Below are 22,741 nucleotides of genomic sequence, written 5' to 3' on the forward strand. Positions count from 1 at the left end.
AGTGTGCTGTTTAAATCTAATATTTATTATTATTTATTTGTATTGTTGTGGTATGTTTTATGGTATAGCACCTTTGTTTTGAATATGCTATAACCATAAAATTTGTTTACATACTTATTTTATTTGCCAAAAAAAACCTTGTTTTTGTTAAAAGTTGCAAACATATGAGCACAAATATTTTCAAGCGAAAGCTGTAAAATCAAACATTATTTATGGAAAACAAAAAAAGGACTTTTTTGTTATGCATTTCATTATTTAATTGTTTTAAAGCTCTCACATGAGCTGTTTGCTTAATAAAGTGTGTAATTTAATTCAAGCAGTCTCCTTCAGCTCTATGATCTCTGTGAAACTCTTTGCTTGGCGTTATATATACGTCATCGCCTGTCCTCGCAGTCATATTGTGAAAATCTTGACCGGATGTGCAGGGTCGTCTGCTTATAACTGACACGGCTGTTTCAGTCAGTTGATCCATGGTGCCGCTGCTGAGCAGAAAAACGGCGAAAAGATTTGTAAATTGGCACCACTGGGACCAGTAACTCTTCGTTAGAACATAAATCCTCAATAGGACAAGTTTAAGGTGAGTTTACATAGATACTTTTACGTTGTGCTCTTTTACTAACTTACTTTTATTAACTGAAGGGGCTGTGGCTTATTCGCTAATGTTGGAGCTAACTGAGGGCTAACTTTATTAATTCGCACTTGAAGGAAGTTGGCTTTACAAACACGAGAACCGGTATTTAGTCGTGGGAAAGGTCAGTTAATGGTAGCGCTAAAGTGGTTTCGGGTGTGTCATGGAGTGTAAAAGTGAAGTTGAACTAGTTCACTACTGACTATTATCACGGTTGCAGTAACTTGGATATTCCGGGGACCTGTAGTAAGACTTAAGCCAGCCCAGTTAAGTGGTAATGTACTAAATGTCACCGTGAGTTATGTGGGATTTGATGTTATTGTTATAAAGCAGAGTCGGTCAGCTGCTTTAAGATGTTTCACCTCAACTGTTCTCACGTTTTTGTAATGCGAGTCTGGAGCTGAAGTGGTAAAGGGCGGGGCAGGTTTCGCAAGTAAAGATAACCTCCTAGCTTGCACGCTGTGCTCGCAGCATTACATAATTTTAACATTTTCCGTGGAAACTAATAGATTGGTATGTTTGTCTGAGCTCTGACACATGCCCTCTTGATCTGCTCTGCTCTGCTCAGTTTGCTGCAGTGTCATCTGGCTGCCAAGTTCTGCCCTCCTTCTCTCCTGTGCTGCACATATCCCGACAGTCTGTGTCTATATTGCTCAGAGCTTTGGGGACGGACTATAACAAAACACCTAATGGTCATGACATTTGCCATGAATGAGTGGAAGTTATCAGTCATCATGTAGCAGGAGAATTTAGAGATGGATACCAAGGCGGAGATTTGAGGTCCTTGTGTTTTGTATGTGTAGTTTTGTTGTCAGGGTAAAGCAGTAGTGAAAATGCACCTGGTTCCTTTTTTTAGGGGGGGGGACATCCAAAATGATTGGCCCTTCACATAACCAAGCTAAACTTAGAATGGGTGTTCCAATTCATGCTGAGGACACTTGTGCAGCTGTTTTTCCTCTAAATAAGAAGTTTTGGTGGCCACCAAATATATTTGGGCTTTCCAGGATTGGTTAAAGAAAAGTAACTTTTGTATTTACTTGGGCATAAAATCTGTGCCCAAGAGAACTTTTACATTGGTGTTTTTTGACTGAAGGCTTTCTTTTGGTCCTCTTGACTCAAGCAGTGAATGTGAATATTGTGTTCGTAACTGGTAGATAATTGAGTTTTAAATTGAATTAATTGCCCAGACCTAATTCACAGTTCAACATAATCCTTATTTATTTTAGATTAGGACTTCTTATTACAGTTAAAAAAAAGAGTACTTTTTTTTTTATCACATCTTTTATGCCAATGCATTTATAAACAAAAATAAGGATAAGAAATTGATTTGTAACAGTTGGTAGATTACTTGTTTGCGGTTCTTTGCTATAAGGCTGCCACGATTACTTGACTAGTCACGATTACGTCGACGACTGATTTAATAGTAGACACGTCGTTTCAAGCTTTGTAAGATCACAAAAGATGCAGAAATAAGTAGGATTTAACAGTGTAATAACGGACTGAAACAGAAGATGGCAGCACTGCATGTACAAGGATGCCAGCTGCCGTTAAACCCCGAAGAAGAAGAATCTGTGTCCCAGAATTCATAGCGCAGCCCAGCTCAGTTTCCAACAATGGCGGCAGCTAGTTAGTTTTAATATTACTCTTATTATTCTTTCTGGGTCACAAAATATACGTTTAACATATTTTCAGGCGAGAATGTAGCTGTGTAAACCTCAAATATCTGCTCAGTTTATCAAGACACCACATATTTTCAAAAGCGCTCCGACATTTTCGGAGACGTCTGTTACCCACTAGCTTGATAGCTGGCCGGGGGCAAGGCTCACTAGAGCCCGTGAGAACACCACACTCCCGGCAAATCGTTTTCAAACCCACCACCGTCTTTCGCTACTCAGGTTAAACATATATAAGTAACTTAGATAACTTACAAATGTTATTGTTTGGCTTTTTTTTTTTGTATTTTATTTGTTCCTGAGTAAATCGGTTTGGCTGAGAAATAAAGTTATAGTTTTTACACAGCTGAATAAATGTCAAGCAGACAACTGATTATCAGAAGTGTGAGATGCTGGAGAATATACTCCGGTGTCCCGTTATATTTTAGATAGCAAGGAGTTTATTAAACTTCACTGAAACAATCTGTAAATTTCATTAACATTTATTAAACTATCATCTTGTCTTTATTTTTAGTTAGCACATACCTTACACACTTAAAGCTGTAAGCTAATGATAGTTCTATAAGAGCAGATGCATGCTTGTGCAGTAAGCTGTATGTTTTACGTCCAATGGATACATGATCTGATTAGTCGACGAATCGCAAAAATAATCGGTGACTAGTCGACTATCAAAATAATTGTTTGTGGCAGCCCTACCTTGCTGAAGACTTTGCATACTGCTCATAATGCAAGACTGGGGCTTCCACAGGAAAACATGCCCGGTGGTGATGTAACAATCTCCTCTTTCCCTTTCATGTAATACTGGATTTCCCTCCATTATGTTTCTCTCCATGCTGCTGGCATACCCAGTGGAAAGTGCCTGAAATTGTGGAACAAATGCCATTGTTTATCCTTGTCCACTGAGCAACAGGGGGACTGATCAGTGATGTTGAGGCTACAGTTAACAGGGTGTTGACGGACCAGCGGTTTCATTGTGTAGAGATCTGAGGCTTCTTAACTATAGTTAAGTTCTACCAGTGATCTCTGTAAGGGCCACAGATGCTGTTCTGGAAAGGCCATATTCCTTTAAGAGCAGCTGTTGAGCTCAAGTGAGGAAAAGAGGGCAGAGTTGACTGAGAGTGATAGATATTAAAGGTCATGGCCTGTGATTTTATTTATTGGTGGATACTACTACTCCTGAGTGCACAAGTTTTTTTTGTTGTTTTTTTTCTTTCCTCCTTTAGCACAGTTGGTATTAAACAATGCCCTGCAGTGAAAGTGCAATATTGAAGGGATAGATCAGCTCAGCTGCACTCTCCACCACAGAGATTGCAGCTGCTTTGTACTACAATAAAGTAAAATGGAAACATGCAAAACAAAACAAAACAAAATCATCCCTGCTCGGGTAAGTAACTTCCATGTGACTAGCTTTCAACACATATTTCTAGTCACCGATTATTTTTTGCGACTAGTCGACTAATCAGATCATGCATCCATTGGACGTAAAACATACAGCTTATTGCACCAGCATGCGTCTGGACTTGTACAACTACCATTACAGCTTGAAGTGTTTAAGGTATGTGCAAACTAAAAATAAAGACAAGATGATAGTTTATTAAACTTTTAATAAAATTTGCAGATTGTCTCAGTGGAGTTTAATAAACTCAGCCGTCTGCTCCTTGCTATCTAAAATATAACAGGACACTGGAGTAAATTCTCGACCATCTCACACTTCCGTTTAATCAGTTTTCTGTTTGACGTTTATTCAGCTGTGGGAAAACTATAACTTTAATCTCAGCCAGACCGATTTACTCAGGAACAAATAAAACACTAAAAAAAGCCGAACAATAACAGTTTTAAGTTATCTAAGTGACTTGTATATCATGTTTAACCTGAGTAGCGAAAGTCCGCGGGGGGTTTGAAAACGATTTGCCGGGAGTCCGCAGTTCTCGCTGGCTCGAGTGACCATTTAAACCCCCGGGCTAGCTATCGAGCTGGTGGGTAACAGATGTCTCCGAAAACATCGGAGCACTTTTACAAATATGTGACGTCTTGATAAACCGATCAGATATTTGAAATTTACACAGCTACATTCTCGCCTGAAAACATCTTAAAAGTTTATTTTGTGACCCAGAAAGAGTAATATTAAAACTAAGTAGCTGCCACCATTGTTGGAAACTGGAATTGGCTGGGCTGCGCTATGAATCCTGGGATGGGTTGGGCTACGCTGGGGAAATGAAGAACGCATTTGTCAACCGCAATGGAGGCGTCTTTGAATTTGGAAAGTCTTTGTCACGCCGCTGTAACGTAATCGGCCTTCAAATCCGGCCTCCAAAGGATGCGGCCTGAATTTGGACACAGCTACGATACCGGAGTTCTTCTACTTCAGGGTTTAACGGCAGCTGGCATCCTTGTACATGCAATGCTGCCATCTTCTGTTTCAGTCCGTTATTACACTCTTAAATCCTACTAACTCCTGCGTCTTTTAGGATCTTACAAGGCTTTAAACGACGCACCGACTATTACATTTGTTGTCGCCGATTTTGATAGTCAACGTAATCGTGACTAGTCGACTAATCGTGGCAACCCAGTTTTCAGACAGTTAAATATCTATCAATCCTGGTGTCATTACTGGCCCATTCAAAAATTCTTGCAAATCTTATAATCTGAGGAAAAAATATAAAATGAAATGAAAAGGCACATCCGCATTTGCTATAAGTTGTGGGTTCTTGCTTATGCTGGAAGATATCCAGACTAACATGTATTTGTCAGGCAACAAAAACTGACACAGAAGCCCTCAGGATACCTCCAATTACTGAATGCATTTAGATGGAGGCAGAATGAGATTGTGTCACATGAATGGAGCAATATGTGTTTCACTATTAAATGTTGTTTTTGCTGAAAATGGCCATCGTATAACAAATCCTCATCAAACCACTTGCTTTGCATCATCTGGTGTTCTGATTATGTTTCTCAACCACTGATATAAAGACATTCTGAGGAACATAAACAGGCAATGGGAAGTCAGTCTACTGGTAGCTTATGGAAAGGAATATGCCCCTGGTAAAGGGGGTGTTTTGCTTAGCAGTCTTTCCCACCATTTGCAGAAGTCTCTGGGAGCTCGTGTCTTTTTACAGAAGTGACTCAGGCTTTCTCACTTCTTGACAGCATACTACAGTAAGTGTTCATATGCTTTTAATAAAATGGTCATCTTTTGCCATTCATCAGCACTGGTCAATGTCCTGTTTTTATGAGGGAATGCACAGCATTTATCAGTTATCCCTGTGTCCTACATAATGACAAAATATCACATTTTGACATTTTGTTATGCCCAATGAGGAGAAATTATAAATCAGCACATATATGCATATATGCCTAAAGATATGTGGTGGTCCGAATGCATCCTTCTTGAACCTTTACAGCCTTAGAACTGTTACAACAGCTAAAATAACAGTAAACTGTTTTAGAAGTTAATATCATTCATATAAGAGTATTGAGCAGACTTGAGCTTGCTTTATACTAATCATATCTATTTAAAAAATATGATTTTAAGGAAGATGATTTTATTGTTGTTGTTATTATTATTACTATTATTATTATTATTATTTTGAATAAAATCATATGCTCAACCTGTCCTGTTTTACTGTTTGTTTCAATAGGGTTTCAACACTTAAGCAGAAGTAAACTATGCCTCATCGGGCCATGCTCACCCTATTCGGAGTCTGCTTTTTAAACCATTCATAAAAGAAACCACTAATACTACTTTCCAAACAGACAGCCTGACAAGTGTATTTCAAAGCAAGATTAATGGGTTAGTGAGTTATGTCAAGCTTTTCAGTGTAATGAAGGTGGTTCCCTTTTAACCTGGGAAGAGCGCCATAGCAACTTATGCTGACCACATAACCTTTTCCAGTGTAAAGTCTGCTATAATTTCCACTTTATCCGACTCAGACTTCAGTAACATGCAGCTTATTATAGAATTATGATTATTAATATAAGATCTCCAGCCTGCAAAACTGTAGCACCAAAGGAATCTGTTGTAAAGTTATCATAGTGCAAACTGTACATCACTTTGGCCTGTTTTTTCTTGCATACAGAACTGTTGGTACCAAACCCTCCCAATGCATCCTCAAGCAAGGTTTTGGTCTTTCCTGAAAGCAAAATTAAATCAATATGATTATATTTTCATTATGATGGCACTTCCTTTACTTAAGCATAAAATAAATTTTCTTTAACACATAGCCCAAAAAAGACAATGCATAGATTTCAATTAAAGTTAAAGACTTATTGCCCTAGTTATCTACTTGTGTACATAAACACGCACCAGAGAGTTCTTTGAACCTGGAAAAACGATGCTGGAATTTTTTTTTATTTTTTATTTTTTTTTTCATTCAAAGATTCTTGATTTTATGCAGCACCTTTTGTGTTGGTATATTTACCCCTTTCTTTGGAAGTATGCGGTATCGTTCAGTGTAGAACTTGAGTCTTTGATGTGGCAAAAAAGGGAAATGATGTGTCAAACTCACCCTTTCATGTGGGCACTCAGAGAGCCAGGGCTGGCAAAGAAAGTTGATAACCGCTATCAAGATACTGTTATCTCTGTTTGGGGTTTTGTCAGTCCAGCTAACTCGAAGAAAGCCTGGCTATGTTGAACTCAATTCGTAGAACAGCTCTTTGGTGTGTTTTTTGCAAAATGGGTTCAAGTAGTGACAGTATGGGAATTTACTTAACATGCCATGGCTCAGTCAGGCACTGAGGAATGTATTTGTTCACTTCTATCTTAAGGCTATTGTCAGCAATTAAATTCCACTGTGGCTAGTACATACACTTATCAGACTTCAGTGATTATGCAATTTCTAAGCCTGTAATCTAAGGCAGTCTATAGTCTTGATTAAATTATACATTTAGAAAGACACTTGTCATTTTTATTCAATTCAAATTTAAACGATAAACACTCTCGACTTTAGTTTCCGCATATTTAAGTGTTTTTTGCTTGGGCATAGCAGCATAGTGTTGAAATTTCCAGCGTTCTCCTACAGTGACAGACTGAGTGGACTTCAGACCCCAGCTTAGTCAACACCATTGTTTACAGTTCTGGCTCAAGCTGTGTTCAATTGTTTAGCACAGTCGACACAATGTCCTTCAGAGCCAAGGGTGTGCAGAGGTTTTCCTATAAAGGAATTCATAGGAATTCAGTTTTTGTGGAGATTTAAGTTTCTTTTAACTGCATAACAGATTGTTCTATTCATCCTTGTTCATTTTGAATGTAGCTACTAGAACAATCACCTGCTCAAACATATTTGTATCCTGAGAATATAAGCACGTAGTTTAAACTGAGTTTTCATATCCCCAAGCACATGAACACATCTCAAAATGTTGATGTCTATGTATCTTGTAAAGGCAAAGTCATATTCTCAGTTTCATCCCCTCCCATGAGTAGCAAAACAGAAATGTGTATGTGTATTACTACAGTTGTTATTGGCTTACTCATATTAGGTCATTACGATGTTATTGGAGGTTTCTGTTGAATTTTCTTGCTGGTTTCAAATATCCTTGCCCCTGTGACATCACCTTTGTTTTTGTTTGGGCGTTGTTTTGTTTTGTTTTGTTTTGTTTTCTCTCTTCCTGTCACCCAAACAAGCAGCTTGTGTTGTGTAGTCCACTGTTTGAAACAGCTGGTAGGAGGGACAGGACGACAGGATTGCACATGCCCCTTAATTCTTGGAAATTGGCTCTAATTAATTTTGTTATGAAGAGGTGTGTGTTTGAGGTTTAATGGTCACATGCTCATCATTTACTCTCTTCTGGCTTGTCTCTTTTGAGATTTTGATCATCTATACCTCTTACATGATTGCTTATGAAGGATGGTCTACAAAGAAAATTGTGAATTTTGCACTATACGGTCACGTCTAATCAGTCAAGTCTGTTATGTTTGAGCTCAAGGTTACTTTCCCCTTCTCCACCCATCACTGGTTCAAAAGTGTATGATGACTGAACAGGGTGTGTGGTGTTAACTTAAAAGGGACCCATTTTGCTCATTTTTAACTCAGTATTTTTGTTTTCTCTGATTCTCTATATAGTGTGTAGCTTACATGCACAAATACTGAAATTGAAATAGTGCTCTGATTTAGAGAAGTAACCCGTTTAACAATAATAAACTGAGTCAGGAATGGTGTTATAACTGGACTATAACTTTTTGATGCAGACAAAATGCTCCACAACTACAGCTTATTAAAGCTGTCATTTATGAGAAAATTAAAGTTCACCTCCTTCTTCTTTTTTCTTTTTTTTTTCTTAAAAAGGAAAAAATATCTAGAAATGGTGGCACACCATCTGTTGTTGCATAGTTTCTTCTGAGTGTGTGTATTGGCTGTTAGACCGACATAACTTCACAGTTTAAGAGAAAATTGTTCATTTGCCTCCCTGGCCTGTGGACACCACAATACTACCCTCTGTCCAAGTCCTGCCCTGGAGGCCATGGGCCACTGACCATTGATGAACAGACCCACAGAGCAGTGGGCCTCATCTTCTCACTGTCTCGCTCAGCTGAAAGGGGCCCAGTGTGTTCATACTTGGCACTAAACTGAATCTTGTGTGATCCAGTCGGAAGTGGACAGCTCTCAATTGGGGGTGAGAATTGTTCGATTTATAAGTTGTTTTTTTGTTTTGTTTTTAAAAAGTAAAAGTGACTACTGGGGGAGTTTTACAAGACTTTGATAAAACTGCTAAACTCACTGTGGGTGTGAATGCATCTAAAAGTGTGTGGTTTTTTTGTTTGTTTGGTTGTTGTTGTTTTTTTTGTAAGTTACAGATCTAAAAAAAAAAAATCGAGGTAGAACATGAACGCTTTAATTTGCTATGTTTTTATTGGAGACACACATTGGAAGCCACATTTGACTTTACGGGGTAATCTAGAGAATATAAACTACCTCAGCATCTGAGCATTATTAAAAACTTCAAATTGCTTCTGCTCTAAGTGCAACTGAGCACAGACTTTGTTGGGTGAAAGTTCAAATACACTTTGAAGTGCCCATTTGAGAAGCATTTGCATCCTGTTAGATTTAACTCTGATCTGAAAATGTATATGAGATACTAGAATGAAAAGGGCCTCCAAGCTGATGAGGATGAGAGGAAGGATAGGAGTGAGAAATTTAGCAGAGAGGAGTGAAGGGAAGAATAAACTGCCTGTTTTTTTTTGAGGCTTTTGAGTTTGAAATGCTGGATGCGAGGACTCGAGCAGTAACAGAGCACAGACTGTCGTACTAGTCTGGAGGAAACGGAAGCTGCCCGCTGTGCGCCTCTTGATGGTTTCTCTTTTTGCGATAATAGAGACTCAGTGTTCTGTGAGTAGCCGCTGTGGTTTCAACTTGTCATATGTGCTGGTGGGGGCGTGGGGGACCCACCTGCTGGCCAAGATTATCGAACCAGATCACACACTCTGCACCTGTCTGAACTGCTCTTCTGAACCTTTTATCTTTCACCATCTTATCTGCGTCTGAACACAGCTGTAGTCTCTGTGGAATTTTGTGAGAGAACAGTGATGTTGACTAAATGCTGTTTTCTTGGTGGTTTTGTAATGCATGGAGGGAAGACAAATTTGAGATGGTGTTTAAAATGTTTCCCTTCCTCCTTTTTGTTTATGAACATCAGCTTGTCTCCCCCCCACACATTTGTGAAAGAGAAAGTTTCTGTAATAACATGTGAACTAGACTGATTGTAAAAAGCCTTGAACCTTTTTAAATGGAGGGTGGTTTGTGCTCATAACATGGATATTCTGACTTTTAATTTTGGCGTGTGTTTTCTCTAGGACCCACACACTAAGTGTAGCTTTGGGCAGCAGCCATGTCAGGCACCTATGATGACTCCATGATTGATGTCTCCAGTGACAGCTTCTGGGAGGTGAGATGCATTAAATCTTTCCTCTGTTCTACAGTTTGTAACTTGGTTATTTACACTTTTTTTTTTTTTTTTTTTTTTAAATGGCTCAAGTCAAGCAAATGATTGAGGATCAATTATAATAAAATGATGCTCTAAATCATTCTTGGGAGGGGTGTAACTGCTCTCCAAAAAAAAGCCCTTTAATAGAAAACAAGCACTGTAGTTCCTTTTTTTTTTTTTTTTTTTTCTTCTTTCTTTCTGTATATCCATCAAGTTTTATTTTCTGGTTTGCAGGTTGGAAATTACAAGCGCACCGTGAAACGGGTAGACGATGGTAGTCGGCTCTGCACAGATCTCATGAACTGCATTCATGAGCGGGCGCGTATTGAAAAGGCCTACGCACAGCAGCTCACAGAATGGGGGAAGCGCTGGCGGCAACTTGTAGAGAAAGGTAAGATTAAATTGTACAAAGTTAATTTTTTTTATATACATAGAGATTTTGCTTTTTCTTAGGTAAATTGAGTGTAGTTTATACTGTGCCAGTTCAGTTGCCTTAAGGCGAAAAGCCTACAATAAATTATAATTATTGTAGCATGTTAATCTTTCTAATGTATTTATCACCCAGAACAATGTGCTGATTCATCATCAACAATGGGGAAATTTGAGCTCAAGTTGAATCTAAGCGTGAATTTTCTCAATAACTCTGCCGTCAGGACCTCAATATGGCACGCTGGAGCGAGCGTGGGCTGCTCTGTGTACTGAGGCAGAGAAGGTGAGCGAGCTTCACATGGAGGTGAAAGCAGCATTGATGGGGGAAGACTATGAGAAGCTGAAGAACTGGCAGAGAGAGTCCTTCCACAAACAGATGATCGGTGGCTTCAAAGAGACTAAAGAGACTGAAGATGGCTTCCGCAAGGCTCAAAAACCCTGGGCCAAGAAACTCAAAGAGGTGTGAATTTCAAACTTCTCATGAGCTCAGGACATTTGATGCGAGTAGGAAAAGTGTAGTTTAGCTTTAATAAATCATGAGCAGCGTCAGCTTTACTCTAGAACTAAACATTTAGGTCAGGCTTCACATTTGAGGACTGCAAATCACAATTGGGCTTTACAAATTTTAGTCTGGCACACACATCACTTTGTTCTCATTTAAATTTCATCCTCTAGTTGTGTGGTCTGTAGCCTGAAAAGACAGGCTAACAAGCTACCAAACAAGGAATGTCACAAAAAGAAAGTTTTAAGGGTGACTATCTCAAGAGGTGGAAGTACTTAATTACTCAATTTTAAAAACTGCTATATTTATCACAAGATGATCTCAGCAGTCAGAGAATGTCATTTCTCTTGTGAAGTTCATTTTTAACTTTTTGGTTTTTATATGCAACCATGGTTGCATGTCAGATGATCAAAAAACAGGGTGTTAACACACCTTTGTTGCTGAGGAAGGACCATCTTTCTTATAACTCATATGGCATTCAGCAGAATCCCTCTGGTAGTTTTTTTTTTTTTTTTTCAATTGTGCTTCGTTGAAGTTGGATAGGGCAGAGTAAAATTTCTCAACTTAAAGTGATGGCTATTATTTTTGCTCATTTTCACTTTAATTTGTTAATGTCATTCACTTTCTATGGTCTGTGGGTCACAAAATGAAATGCACTCGGTGGATTTTGATAAAATCGAGCGAGTCCTTTTGTCTGCTTCAGGACTTTGGCTGCATACAGTTAGCACATGTTAATAAACTGTTTGGTGCTTAGCAAGCTTTCCAGTTTTGCCATCTTATCTAAAGCAAGGAAGTCATTTATTATCTTGCTGATCACAGCTATAAATTTTACCCCTCAGTTCTCATGAATACATTTTACTGACTCATTGGTAGTCATGGAAAGAAGAGCAAACAATGTCTTAAACAACACCAGAGCACAAGCACAGTTGTATCTGGTCAGGTTAGTGTTGATTTTGAAGGTTACTGCCAGGCATAGGAAAGGAAATGGACTCCTTTGGTTGAAAATGAGGTCAATGTATTTCCTACTGCTACTTTTATTTTAGCCTGTTTACTTGTCGGAACCTACCCCCCCCCCCCCCCCCCCCTTCTTCCTGGGCATATTTATGACAGGGCATGTTGCAACCTTCAGGCTCCCACCCACTACTTCCTGTGAGTATGATGTCACAGGGGATGGTGACATCCTGACCTGTCATTGAGCAAAACAGTTTTGTGATGGAGATTTATTGACCAGATGGGCAAGGACAAGCGATGAATGGCAGAGAGAAAATGAGGGTAATTAACTGGCTAGCTGACATGGGGGAAGTGGGTAGTGTGTCAGTATTGGACCTGCCTTCAAAACTGACTATGAAGTATTTTATTCATAGGCCCGAGCCGCCTTGTTTTGTTTTTGTGGACATTAAATTTTTTTTTTCTATTCAGAAAACACACAAATGTCTGTTATAACTTAAAAATCAGGGCTGGCTCTTGTTGTTTATGTTGTTGTTGTTATGTTCTTGTTGTTAATGATTACAAATGACATTAAAAAGTTCTGCTTTTTCGGTGAACAAGTGCGGTCATCAGTTTCACATAAATGTGAAGGCAGCCACTTGAACATTTTGGAAAGCATACCAAATGTTGTTTGCTTAGATACTCTACTGAAAGTTTCCACATAAATTAAGGCTGGGTAAAGAGGTGGTTATATCTTCAGATACCAGTGTTAACAACTCTTTCCACACTTCCTCACACTGTTTCAAGTTACCTGGTTACACACGACTTGTGTCATTTCCTTAATTTTACTTTAACCATCAAACCTGCAGGTAGAGATTTTGAAGAAGGCCTACCACACTGCTTGTAAAGAAGAGAAGCTTGCAGCCAGCAGGGAGACTAACAGCAAACTCGAGAGCAACAATAACCCTGAAGCCCAAAAGAAACTCCAGGAAAAGGTGGAAAAGTGTCAGCAAGAGGTCCAGAAGGTACAGTTTCCTGTGGCAAGAGACTAAGAGGGAGGCTTGTAACTGGGAGGACATTTTGTTTTGTCCCCCCCCCCCCCCTTTTTTTTTTTTTTTTTTTTTTTTTTTTTTCCCCCCCCCTTTCCTAGCTGAATGTGGGAATCTGTGTGAGGTTTATGTTTGTTTTGGGGTATTTTGTTTGTTAAATGTGATTTATCATTCCTTCCCTCCTTACCTTTCAGACTAAAGAACGTTATGTGAAATCCATCGAGGAGCTTGACAAATTGACCCCTCAGTACATGGAAAACATGGAACAAGTGTTCGAGCAGTGCCAGCAGTTTGAAGACAAGCGCATTCAATTTTTCAAAGAGGTGCTGCTGGAGGTTAAGCAGCACCTGGACCTCTCAACCAATCACAGGTCAGAAATGACATACCATCCCTTTCAGAAAGACACAGATGTGGGAGAAGTTGGAGCTTTGAATAGTTGCGCTTAAAGTGTATCCCTTGCCCTTTGTCATTGTAGATATCAGGGAGTTTACCACACACTGGAAGACACAATCTCTGGCACCGATCCTGAAGAGGACCTAAAATGGTTCCGGTCCAATCATGGTCCTGGAATGCCAATGAACTGGCCCCAGTTTGAGGTAATGTACTAAAGACCACACTTATTTAATGCATGAGTGTAAATCTGCTAGGGAAAGGGTTGAGCTCTGAGAGCAATGGCTAGAGGTTTCCAAATAGTTTTTACATCCGAACCGGACACTCTGTTTGACTTCTGTCACTCCAAAGAGTGAGTTGTTGTTGCAGACTTGATGAGATGATGATATACACTAATAGCTGTTATATATTATTCAGTAGGGTAATTTAAGAATGAATTAAAGTACTTTAGGAAGCGTATCTTAAGAGCTGCGGGTACTCTTGAGGTGCAGCTGTAAGCACCACAGGTCAGAAATGGGAAAACATCTGAATGAAAAAGTTTCAAGGGAAGTAAAGAATTTGGCCCAAGCAGGAGATATAGCCTTCTGTCACTCTTGGCATTGAGACACCAGAGGTGGAAGTAAATCTGTCTGCGCGTAAAGCTGCATGCGCTTCCACTGATACAATTTATAGTGTTTTTGAATACTCTTGCAGGCATAGTTGTTCCAGTGAGGCAACTTCTTCCACTTTTTCTGTCTGAACAGTGCTTATTTTTGGAAGTGTGTTTTTTCTTTTCTTCTTTTTTTCGTTTTTTTTTTTTTTTTTTTTTTTTTTTTTAAAGAGGAATATATCTCCCCTTAGATTAAATTCTACACAACTGAGAACTGCTATCCATGGCACATTTAAGTAAACTGAATAAAACATCACTGTGTCTTCATTTTCCTGCAAGATGGAGATATTTTTTTGTTTTTGTTTATGCAACTGTTTCAGCAACATGGTTTAGGATTACATAGTGTTATCTGCATTAAACCTGTTGTACCCCTGCTTTCCTTTCCGCATATTTGACAGAATTTGGAATGGTCTCGTCTTCGTCCCTCTAAGAGATGGTCCATTGTAGTGAGTTCTGCATGAGAGGGCTATTCGCTCACAGCAGCCATGGGGAGACTATTTATTCCCACTAACCCTCTCTCATTCTGTGTGTGCCTTTGACTCAAGTTGCCTTAGTGAAACTTAACTGAGACAAAACTTCATGTGGTATATGCAGACAATATATGAATACTATGAGTGCCAGTCAAAGGTTCAAGCTTCCTGACATTTACTTTTCCTCGATATCAGAATTGCTGTAATTTTTCTTTCGTCTTTCTAACTTTTGGACTCTGACCCGTCATTTTAGCCTCTGAGGCATTCCTGCAGTTCATGTGAACTCTGCAGTGTCACATGATACTGTGTCATGGAAGACTTTGGTTTTAAGTTATAAATCAGAGGGGTCAGAGAAACTGGAGCTCTGAGGTTATGCTTGCATCCATCTAAGGAAGAATAAAATTATGTAATCTGAATAACCTTCCTCTCTTTGGTTGAGGGGAAAATTTGTTGGTGCTATTTCTCTTTCAATGGGATATGGATGCTGTATATGTCTGTATATCCTTTACATACTGCAATATAAACAGACATGTATGCACAGTTTTAAAATTGAGAATTAGTGGATCAGCTTGAGAAATGCTGAACTGATCAGGGACTCTGGGGCTGTGTGTTTAAGATGCTGTGCTTATGTTCTCTCTGTACTAGCTCATGGGCTTGTTGATTCACTCTTTTCACTTGGCTAAGTTTGGCACAGTTGTACGGTTAATTTTTAATAGGTAATTTTTTAATGTGTAACAGGAATGGTCCGTAGACCTCAACCGAACCTTGAGCAGACGAGAAAAGAAGAAGCCATCAGAGGGCATCACATTGACGGGCATCAGTCCAGCTGGGTCAGACCAGCCTGTTCAGCCTGCTAAAACCAGCAACAGGTAGATGTCTGACAACTCATTGGTTCACTGTCTTTGTCAAACATGCAGAGAATAGAACATCTGTTTTAATACACACATCTATCCAAACTCACCACATCAAAGATGCTGCTGCACCCTGTGCATGGCATCCTACTCTTAAGGAATGGCTGTAAACTTTGCATGAGGGAAGCTCCAGGAATGATGTTCAGTTGTGCAGCCGTCCCCATGGCAACAGTAAACATTTTGATACAGATTGTTGGGATAAAGTTATCGTCAAGAGACTGAAGTCTGCTGGTGAATACCTGAAAGCATGCCAAAAGTACTGTGAAAATACAACCCACGCACATGCTTTATAGGCATTCATATTGGTAGTGACAAGTTGAAAAAAGGCCTGATTAGTCAGACATCTGTACTTAAAGCAAGTGGGCTAAGATGTTAAGTTAATACTCCATTGATCTAATAAAATACATAAGGGATTTAAGGCTTCTATCAAAGTTAAATGTCTGGCGGTTTTTAATAACATGAAGTTTTTCTAAAGCGATAAGATCGGAATGTAATTGACCTTAGACATCTGTTAACTGTGTCGTGGCAACAGTACTGTGGACTTGACAAGTCATGGAAATGATGACAAAAAACTAATTTAGATACGCTCTATAAAAAAACTTGGTTAAATTGTGTGTGTGTGTGTGTGTGTGTGTGTGTGTGTGTGTAATTGGTTTTTATGGGCCTGTGTGTTTTGGGAGGCCTCAACTCTTCACATTCCTTTGTAGCTTTGTAATCTCTCCATTTAATGTCCAAACACCTGCTGTTTGCTCTTAACAAGCAGGAAGATGTGTGCATTTAAAACTTGTGGAGGAGTGTGTAGAGGAGCTGATTGAGGGAATGCCAAGCATGGAAAGTATTTGGCCTCTGACCACTACCATTGCACTTGCTGCCACTCCCCCGTATATGCTGCTTATTGTTGGTTCTTTTTGAACATCAGTGAGTATGGGTACTTGTTTCAAGTCTGTTCCCTATCTGTAGTCATAACTTGGATAATGGTGAAACTTGTTTTTGAGTCAGTGTCAGACTTGTCTTTTCTTTCAATGTGTTGTTGTTTTTGTTTTTCTTCTTTTTTTTTTTTTTTTTTTTTTCCTCTCTTTGTCCTTGATTCGAAGTGTCAGACATGAATCAAACTGATTTTAAAACTGTTAGAGCTTGCTTAGAGCAATGTCAAGTCTTTTTAATTCGTGATTATGAGGTCAACTTTGGATGGTTTCAGTCAGCTAAGTTACACTGTACCAGACTCCCACTGCAGAAGTGTTTGCTGTAATAATGCCACAGGCTTAACTCGGAGAGCATAGCATGACTACGCAAACAAAGGCGTTCACATTTCTGTACTTGGGGCCAACTGATAACTGCTTTTGTAAATGTTTCTATAAACAGGGAGTAGGAGTCTTGTTTCCTCTGATACAGGCCGCCTTCAGGTTTTTTGCTCCTTGAAACACAATCACAATAATAGGATGTAAACAACCCTCATGTGACTTCTTCACAGGGTTTTTACACCTAAATAACCCACAGCTGGCAATTAAGGGCTCAGGGAGGGGCTCACTGATGTTTTTGGTAGCTTTGTGATAATTATGACATGCAGCACTTATTAGTGCAAAACAAGTCACACTAGAATGCTGTCTGTTTAGTTTCATGCTTTGTTGATGTCACTCTTTCATATAAATATGAAAATTACTGGGTCTTTCAGCTGTCCTTAAACCTACAGTTATAGCCCCACCTCTCTTGCTGTTGCTAAATGTGCAACAGAGACAGAAATCTCTAACCTTCAGCTGACTAATTCTATGACATGATTAAATTCTAAAATAACCTGAGCTTGCCTGTGTTTCATCTAGACTTCTACACTCTATTATCAAGCTTTAGAAAATGTAGCCCATGACAGGGAAACAGTCAGACGGCCCTGCTGAAAAAGCAGGTGCACAAGTGTGTTGTGTTTTTTTTTTTTTTTTTTTTTTTTTTTTTTTTTTTTTTTTTTTTTTTTTAAAGATAGCGGAAAACATGATTCAGTGATGGGAAGTTTTACAGAAAAAGTTGCTTCTTGAGTGCTGTCAGTATTTTCCCATCTTTTTAAAAATAGAGTAAAGCCCACATTGTTGGAGGGACTTTGAGCAAAGAGTTGTACAGAAGACTGTGCAAAGACTTTTGTCTAACTCAGTTTTGAATATTTACTTCATTAGACGGTCTTTGACTATGCCTGGCCTTGTTTGGGATTGGATACTTAAACTGATGTCTAAACTCATTTCATTCCAGAGAATGGCGTAAAAGATTATGGAGTCTGACTGTAAGAGCTCATTATAGTTACATGCACACTACTGGAACCTGCTGGGAAATCCATGATGTTGTGCAAGACCAGCTTTGTTTTGTTTAGATACTCGCTGTTGGGTTGAGTGAAAGGCTGATAGGACAACTTTAACTTGTGTGATGTGCTGATAAACTTAAAGTTGTTACCTCACTGGACACATGTTCATTTGCCCAACCATTTTCTTAGATGCTTATGAACTTAAATCCCATCCCAGCTGTCACTGAGCGAGAAGCTCTTTACACCATGGATAGGCTGTCAGTCCATCACAGCAATAGCCCTTTAGTTTCCTTTTGGACTAAAATATCGAATGGGTCGATGATCTTCTTCTGCTTCCTGTTATGCATAACTTTTTTTTTTAAATCCCAGGTGTGACTCTGTATGCATGCTTGTCAACAACAATCTCTCACTGTGTCCCATGTTGTCAGTCTGACTGTACCAAAAGCTGCACCTGCGGGCACGAACCCGTTTGACGAAGATGACGATGAAGTGGGGGAGACTGCCGTGGAGCAGGAGATCACAGTCAACAACACCGTTGTGAATAAAGAGGAAATAAAAACGTTGGTGAACCGGAAACGCTCACCTGCAGAATTTTCTGTTTCTACCTTTGCTACGTGGAGCGTCATTGGTGTCGCGTCTTGTGCATTTTCCTTTTCTTGGTTTCTTCCCACTACTTTTTCTTCTCTTGTTCCTCAGGTGTCATGTTGTGGCTCTGCATGGTCATTGAATGGCATTTCACACAAAGCCTGTGTCTGTTCTTCATCCCTAACAGTTTCATGTCTTGCAGAACGTTAAGTGTATGCGCATGGAGGCGCATGCTTCTGCTGTGGAAATGCATTGTTTCTCTCTTACAGTCAGATCTGGATATTAGATTGAAATTGGTCCTTTTTTCTTTTTTTTTCCTTTTTGTTTTTTTTTTTTTTTTTTTTTTGTCCCAGCTGATAATTAAAAGGCTCTTTAAAACAAAATGAGTAAGAGTTTTGTGTATCAACTTTTATTCATTTGTGAATATCAGTTGTACCTAATGGGTGGAGGGATTCAAAAATAGCCTTGAAACCATAAACTGGTCTGACTGTAAATTATTCTTGTTGGTTTTGTTGGTTTCAGCTTTGCCTGCCAAGTTCCTTCTGATGTTTAGGTGGCTCCCTCTCCTGGTCAGAGTTCAAACTCCAATCATGCGTTGACAATTGTGATTTGTCTTGCTTCATCTTGTTGTGCTTCGGTTTTTGTTTTTCTTACATGTCACGTTGATGGTTTTCTTTTCTTCTTTTTTTTTGCTTTGCCCCCTATTATTTCTCTCTTCTCCATAGACTTCAAGTTCTTGTTCTCAGTGGCATCTATGCAATTTTGAAATCATTTATCCCGTTTCAACCAAATGCTTACTTTTTAGTCTTGCAGTTGTTTAGACTGACCCAAAAGGATAGTGTTTTCTGGATTTGGAGATGCATTTTTATGCTTTTGGGTTTCCACTGTACTGTATTTGTTTTATTCCCCCCCCCCCCTTTCTTTTTTTTTTTTTTTTTTTTTTTTCTTTTTTTTTTTTTTTTGCCCTAACCAAACTCTTTCCACCTGCCTTGACGGTTTTTCTTTGACGTGTGAGGCAAAATACCAGGTTTTTACTATGTGGTTGGTCTGTCTGTCCAGTGCAAGCAGTACGGAGAAGACTCCAGACTGGTCGGATGAGGACACAGCTGGTAACCCTTTCTCCACCAATGGTGAGGGTAATCCATTCGAGGAAGAGCCGGCCTCTCCTGTTGTATCGGTGCCTGTCAAAGCTCTCTACGACTATGAGGGACAGGAGCAGGATGAGCTGAGCTTCAAAGCAGGTACATGACTAAAAGGGGTCATGTACATCTCAGTTTGGCCTCAAGCAATCATTTATGAAGGAGATTATAATTTCAGTAATGTACAGCTATGACCACTTCATTAGGGCACATCTTAGAGTTGGACCTCCCTTTGTCTTCAGGGCTGCTTTAATTCTTCATGGCATCGATTCAACAAGGTGCTAGAAACGGCCCTAAAAGATTTGAGTCCATATTGATATAGTTGCTGGAGATGCATACTTCCATGATGCAACTCTGTTTAACCACATCCTAAAGGTGCTTCCCCTTTATTAGATTGCATTCTGGTGACCTTGGTTCTGCTCAAACAATTTTAGAGCTGCATATTTGACGCTGCTGCTGTAAACTGACTTGATTCTTTTTTTAACTTTCAAATTAGAATGACTTCTGTATATGTACATTGATTAAGATTTCTCTCTCCCCATTTCCAGGTGATGAATTTACCAAAATAGGTGAAGAAGACGATCAGGGCTGGTGCAAAGGCAGGCTCAAGGATGGACAAACAGGCCTCTATCCTGCTAACTATGTGGAAGACATCCAGTAATGAATCGCCACTGATGGAAACAAATGTGAAGAATGTGTTTTATGAAACTTGACAGGCTCTTATTTTCAGCCCTCTTTTCCTTGTTTGTGATGACTGGATTGGAGTTGGTGGAGGACAGAAGAGAAGGGTTTGTAGAGCTTAGGAGGACCACTTTAGTCACTTCTTACCCGTGGACACTGTTGGAAACTACAAGTTTCCAGAAGATTTCAGGAAGATCCAAGAAGACTTGCTGTTGGTGTAAGATGTTACTTAGAATCCCATTTATGCTGTTACAGAAATAGCTATTAAAGTACATATTAGATAAGACTGAATGAAATGTGTGAATTTAGATCATTTGAAAAAATCACTGACATTACGGTCTTATAAATAGTCTTGCATGCGAAACACAGCCTTGATATGCAAGCTCGTTTTTAATTCATCAAGGGAATTGAACCTTTTTTTATAACCAGTACTTGCATTTCTCCTGAAAGAATCAGTCCATAGATGTTTTTTATTATTTGGCCTGAATTGTGAGATTCATGAACTTCATTTTAAATTAGTGTTTATATTCTCTCATTTCTTTCAGGGTTTTGATTTTTCCCCATTCAGTTTGTAACTGTTGTGGTGGTTGTTATTTAGTTTTTCAAAGGAATGGTAAAGGTCCTCAGTTCACCTTTATTCATGGGTAGACTTCCTTTAGTCACTGCAGCTGAATGTATTTGTTTTTACTCATGGATTGTTCACTTTTACTGCATCCACTGACCCCACTCCCTTTCTCACATACCTTTCTGATGATTGTAGATATTTTTCATTCAACACTGAAAGTTTCTCACTTGAATCTTCTAAGTTCAGTTCTCGATTCTTGTCACATGCCAGGTTATGGGAGAATATTTTGTTTAATTTAGATTTCATGTTCTAGCAATAAAACCACAATTGAGTATCGTATTGCATACATGCATATACATTAATAATACTAGAACAAATCAAATATTCTGATTGGATGATGTGCAGGAAATTATTAATTTATGATGCCACAAGTGCTTTTGTTGTTCTGATGCTGAAATGTTGTGATGGAGAATCGGTTTGTACATTAACTGAATGTTTATGGCAAACGTTCATCGACCGTTACTGCTATATCTGTAAATATGATTTATATTTTCCCTGCAGAGGGCCATATGAGTTGCTTTAATCACCAAATGTTTTGTGAAAAATTCCTTTTCTTTGGGACCTATGACATTGCTATCACAGCCTTAATGCACAGTTTGCAAATATGAGCTGCACATCGTTCACAAACAGCATTCATAAGTGCACCAATTAAATAACTATTACTTTTGATGCCTTCAGGCTACAGCAGAAGAGGAAAAAGTTTTGTTTTTGTACATCAGTGAGGAAAGATGTTTGAGTGTTGCTAGCAAAATGCAGCGACAGTTATACTTGCACAGGAAGGTTTGTAATTGTTGTCCCACATCACAATAAATGAATTTACTGGGAAAATATACAGATTTTCTTCTTATATTTTCAATGAATGCTTGAATAACTTCAATGAATCTAATGACACTCAGACCAGATTTGATCACTATTGTACTTTATTTATTAAAAAAAGTTTGACTGTATCTAACTTTATTCTGTTGCTGTAATTTATTTTTAACAGAATTTTTTTTGAGGCACCATATGACTGTAAAATAAGTTTTATGTCGTAGCCTTATGCTATTGTGCAAGACGAGGATTTAAACAATACAACAGAAAGTTGAACAAATCCCAACAAACTGGAATATGCAGTTGGATACTGTGATAAATCTGACTGTTTTGTTTTTAAGGTTTGGCATCAAATCCATCCAAGACAAACTAGACTGGATGCAGTTTTCCCACACACTGCAGGTTTCTATTTATAGTCTGGCTCTCTCTCTCTCTCTCTCTCTCGCTCTCTCTCTCTCTCTCTCTCTCTCTCTCTCATATAGTCGTGACACTGGTGAATTCCCTGGTGTTGCAGCTGGCATGATAATCATTTAGGTTTCCGACAAACATGCATCCACAAATCGCATCTCTTTTCAGAGACACATTTCATATGACACACATGTTGATATGTTATAAACTTAAAACAATGTCCAATACTTTCTAAGGGGAACTGGGTGTTTAAAAGCCGTATAGCCCCGAGTCACTGCATTGCTTTGTTTGGTTTTAAAGAAAACTTAATGTGTGTACAATAAATCAGATAAAAAGTGAAAGGTAACTTGAGCTGCTCCTTTATCAGATTTCACCACAGCAGATAGATCTGCATATTTCATTTGGCACAGGATTTAGCTGGCTACCCTCCCATTTTTCTAGGTTTAGGACTAATGGGTCCTAAACCTAGGTAATACACTAGCTTGGGACCCCCTGGGTCTGGGTGTCTCTTCTCACACTCGGGGAAACTCAAGTAATCCGAGTTACATGTGACCTTTCACATATAACCTTTTAAGCAATACACCTCAGAGCAACTCGATAACAGTCTAAAAAAATGTTATTGTATTCCCTCATAAGAATCAATATAAAACATCTAACACACACACAT

General features: G+C 38.9%; 1 protein-coding gene and 1 long non-coding RNA gene across 3 annotated transcripts in view; one reads left to right on the forward strand and one right to left on the reverse strand.

Moving 5' to 3' along the window:
• The first annotated feature begins 423 nt into the window (after window positions 1–423).
• Window positions 424–21,686, forward strand: pacsin2 (protein kinase C and casein kinase substrate in neurons 2). Of its 2 annotated transcripts, XM_085138777.1 has the most exons (11): window positions 424–577; window positions 10,088–10,179; window positions 10,453–10,609; window positions 10,872–11,107; window positions 12,946–13,101; window positions 13,320–13,495; window positions 13,601–13,721; window positions 15,373–15,503; window positions 18,255–18,386; window positions 19,471–19,652; window positions 20,099–21,686. In XM_085138777.1, exons 2-11 carry the CDS (start codon window positions 10,123–10,125, stop codon window positions 20,209–20,211), a joined length of 1,461 nt encoding a protein of 486 aa, XP_084994903.1. In that variant the 5' UTR covers window positions 424–577; window positions 10,088–10,122; the 3' UTR covers window positions 20,212–21,686. The 2 variants fall into 2 exon arrangements, with proteins under 2 accessions (XP_084994903.1, XP_084994905.1); XM_085138779.1 differs by lacking the exon at window positions 18,255–18,386 and having other exon boundaries at window positions 425–577.
• Window positions 19,329–22,741, reverse strand: part of LOC146499477 (uncharacterized) — a 102,344-nt gene continuing 98,931 nt past the window's right edge. The window contains exon 2 of the long non-coding RNA XR_014870378.1: window positions 19,329–19,376. This is a non-coding gene — a long non-coding RNA (uncharacterized LOC146499477). The remainder of the gene's footprint in view (window positions 19,377–22,741) is intronic.

Source organism: Neolamprologus multifasciatus, chromosome 17, assembly GCF_963576455.1.
Source record: "Neolamprologus multifasciatus chromosome 17, fNeoMul1.2, whole genome shotgun sequence".
Classification (NCBI taxonomy): domain Eukaryota; kingdom Metazoa; phylum Chordata; class Actinopteri; order Cichliformes; family Cichlidae; genus Neolamprologus; species Neolamprologus multifasciatus.

Coding starts and splice junctions, on each gene's coding strand:
- pacsin2 (XM_085138777.1), top strand. CDS start 10,123: ATGTCAGGCACCTATGATGACTCCATGATTGATGTCTCCAGTGACAGC. Junction 13,102..13,319: donor GTCAGCAAGAGGTCCAGAAG/GTACAGTTTCCT, acceptor CTTACCTTTCAG/ACTAAAGAACGTTATGTGAA. Junction 13,722..15,372: donor TGAACTGGCCCCAGTTTGAG/GTAATGTACTAA, acceptor AATGTGTAACAG/GAATGGTCCGTAGACCTCAA.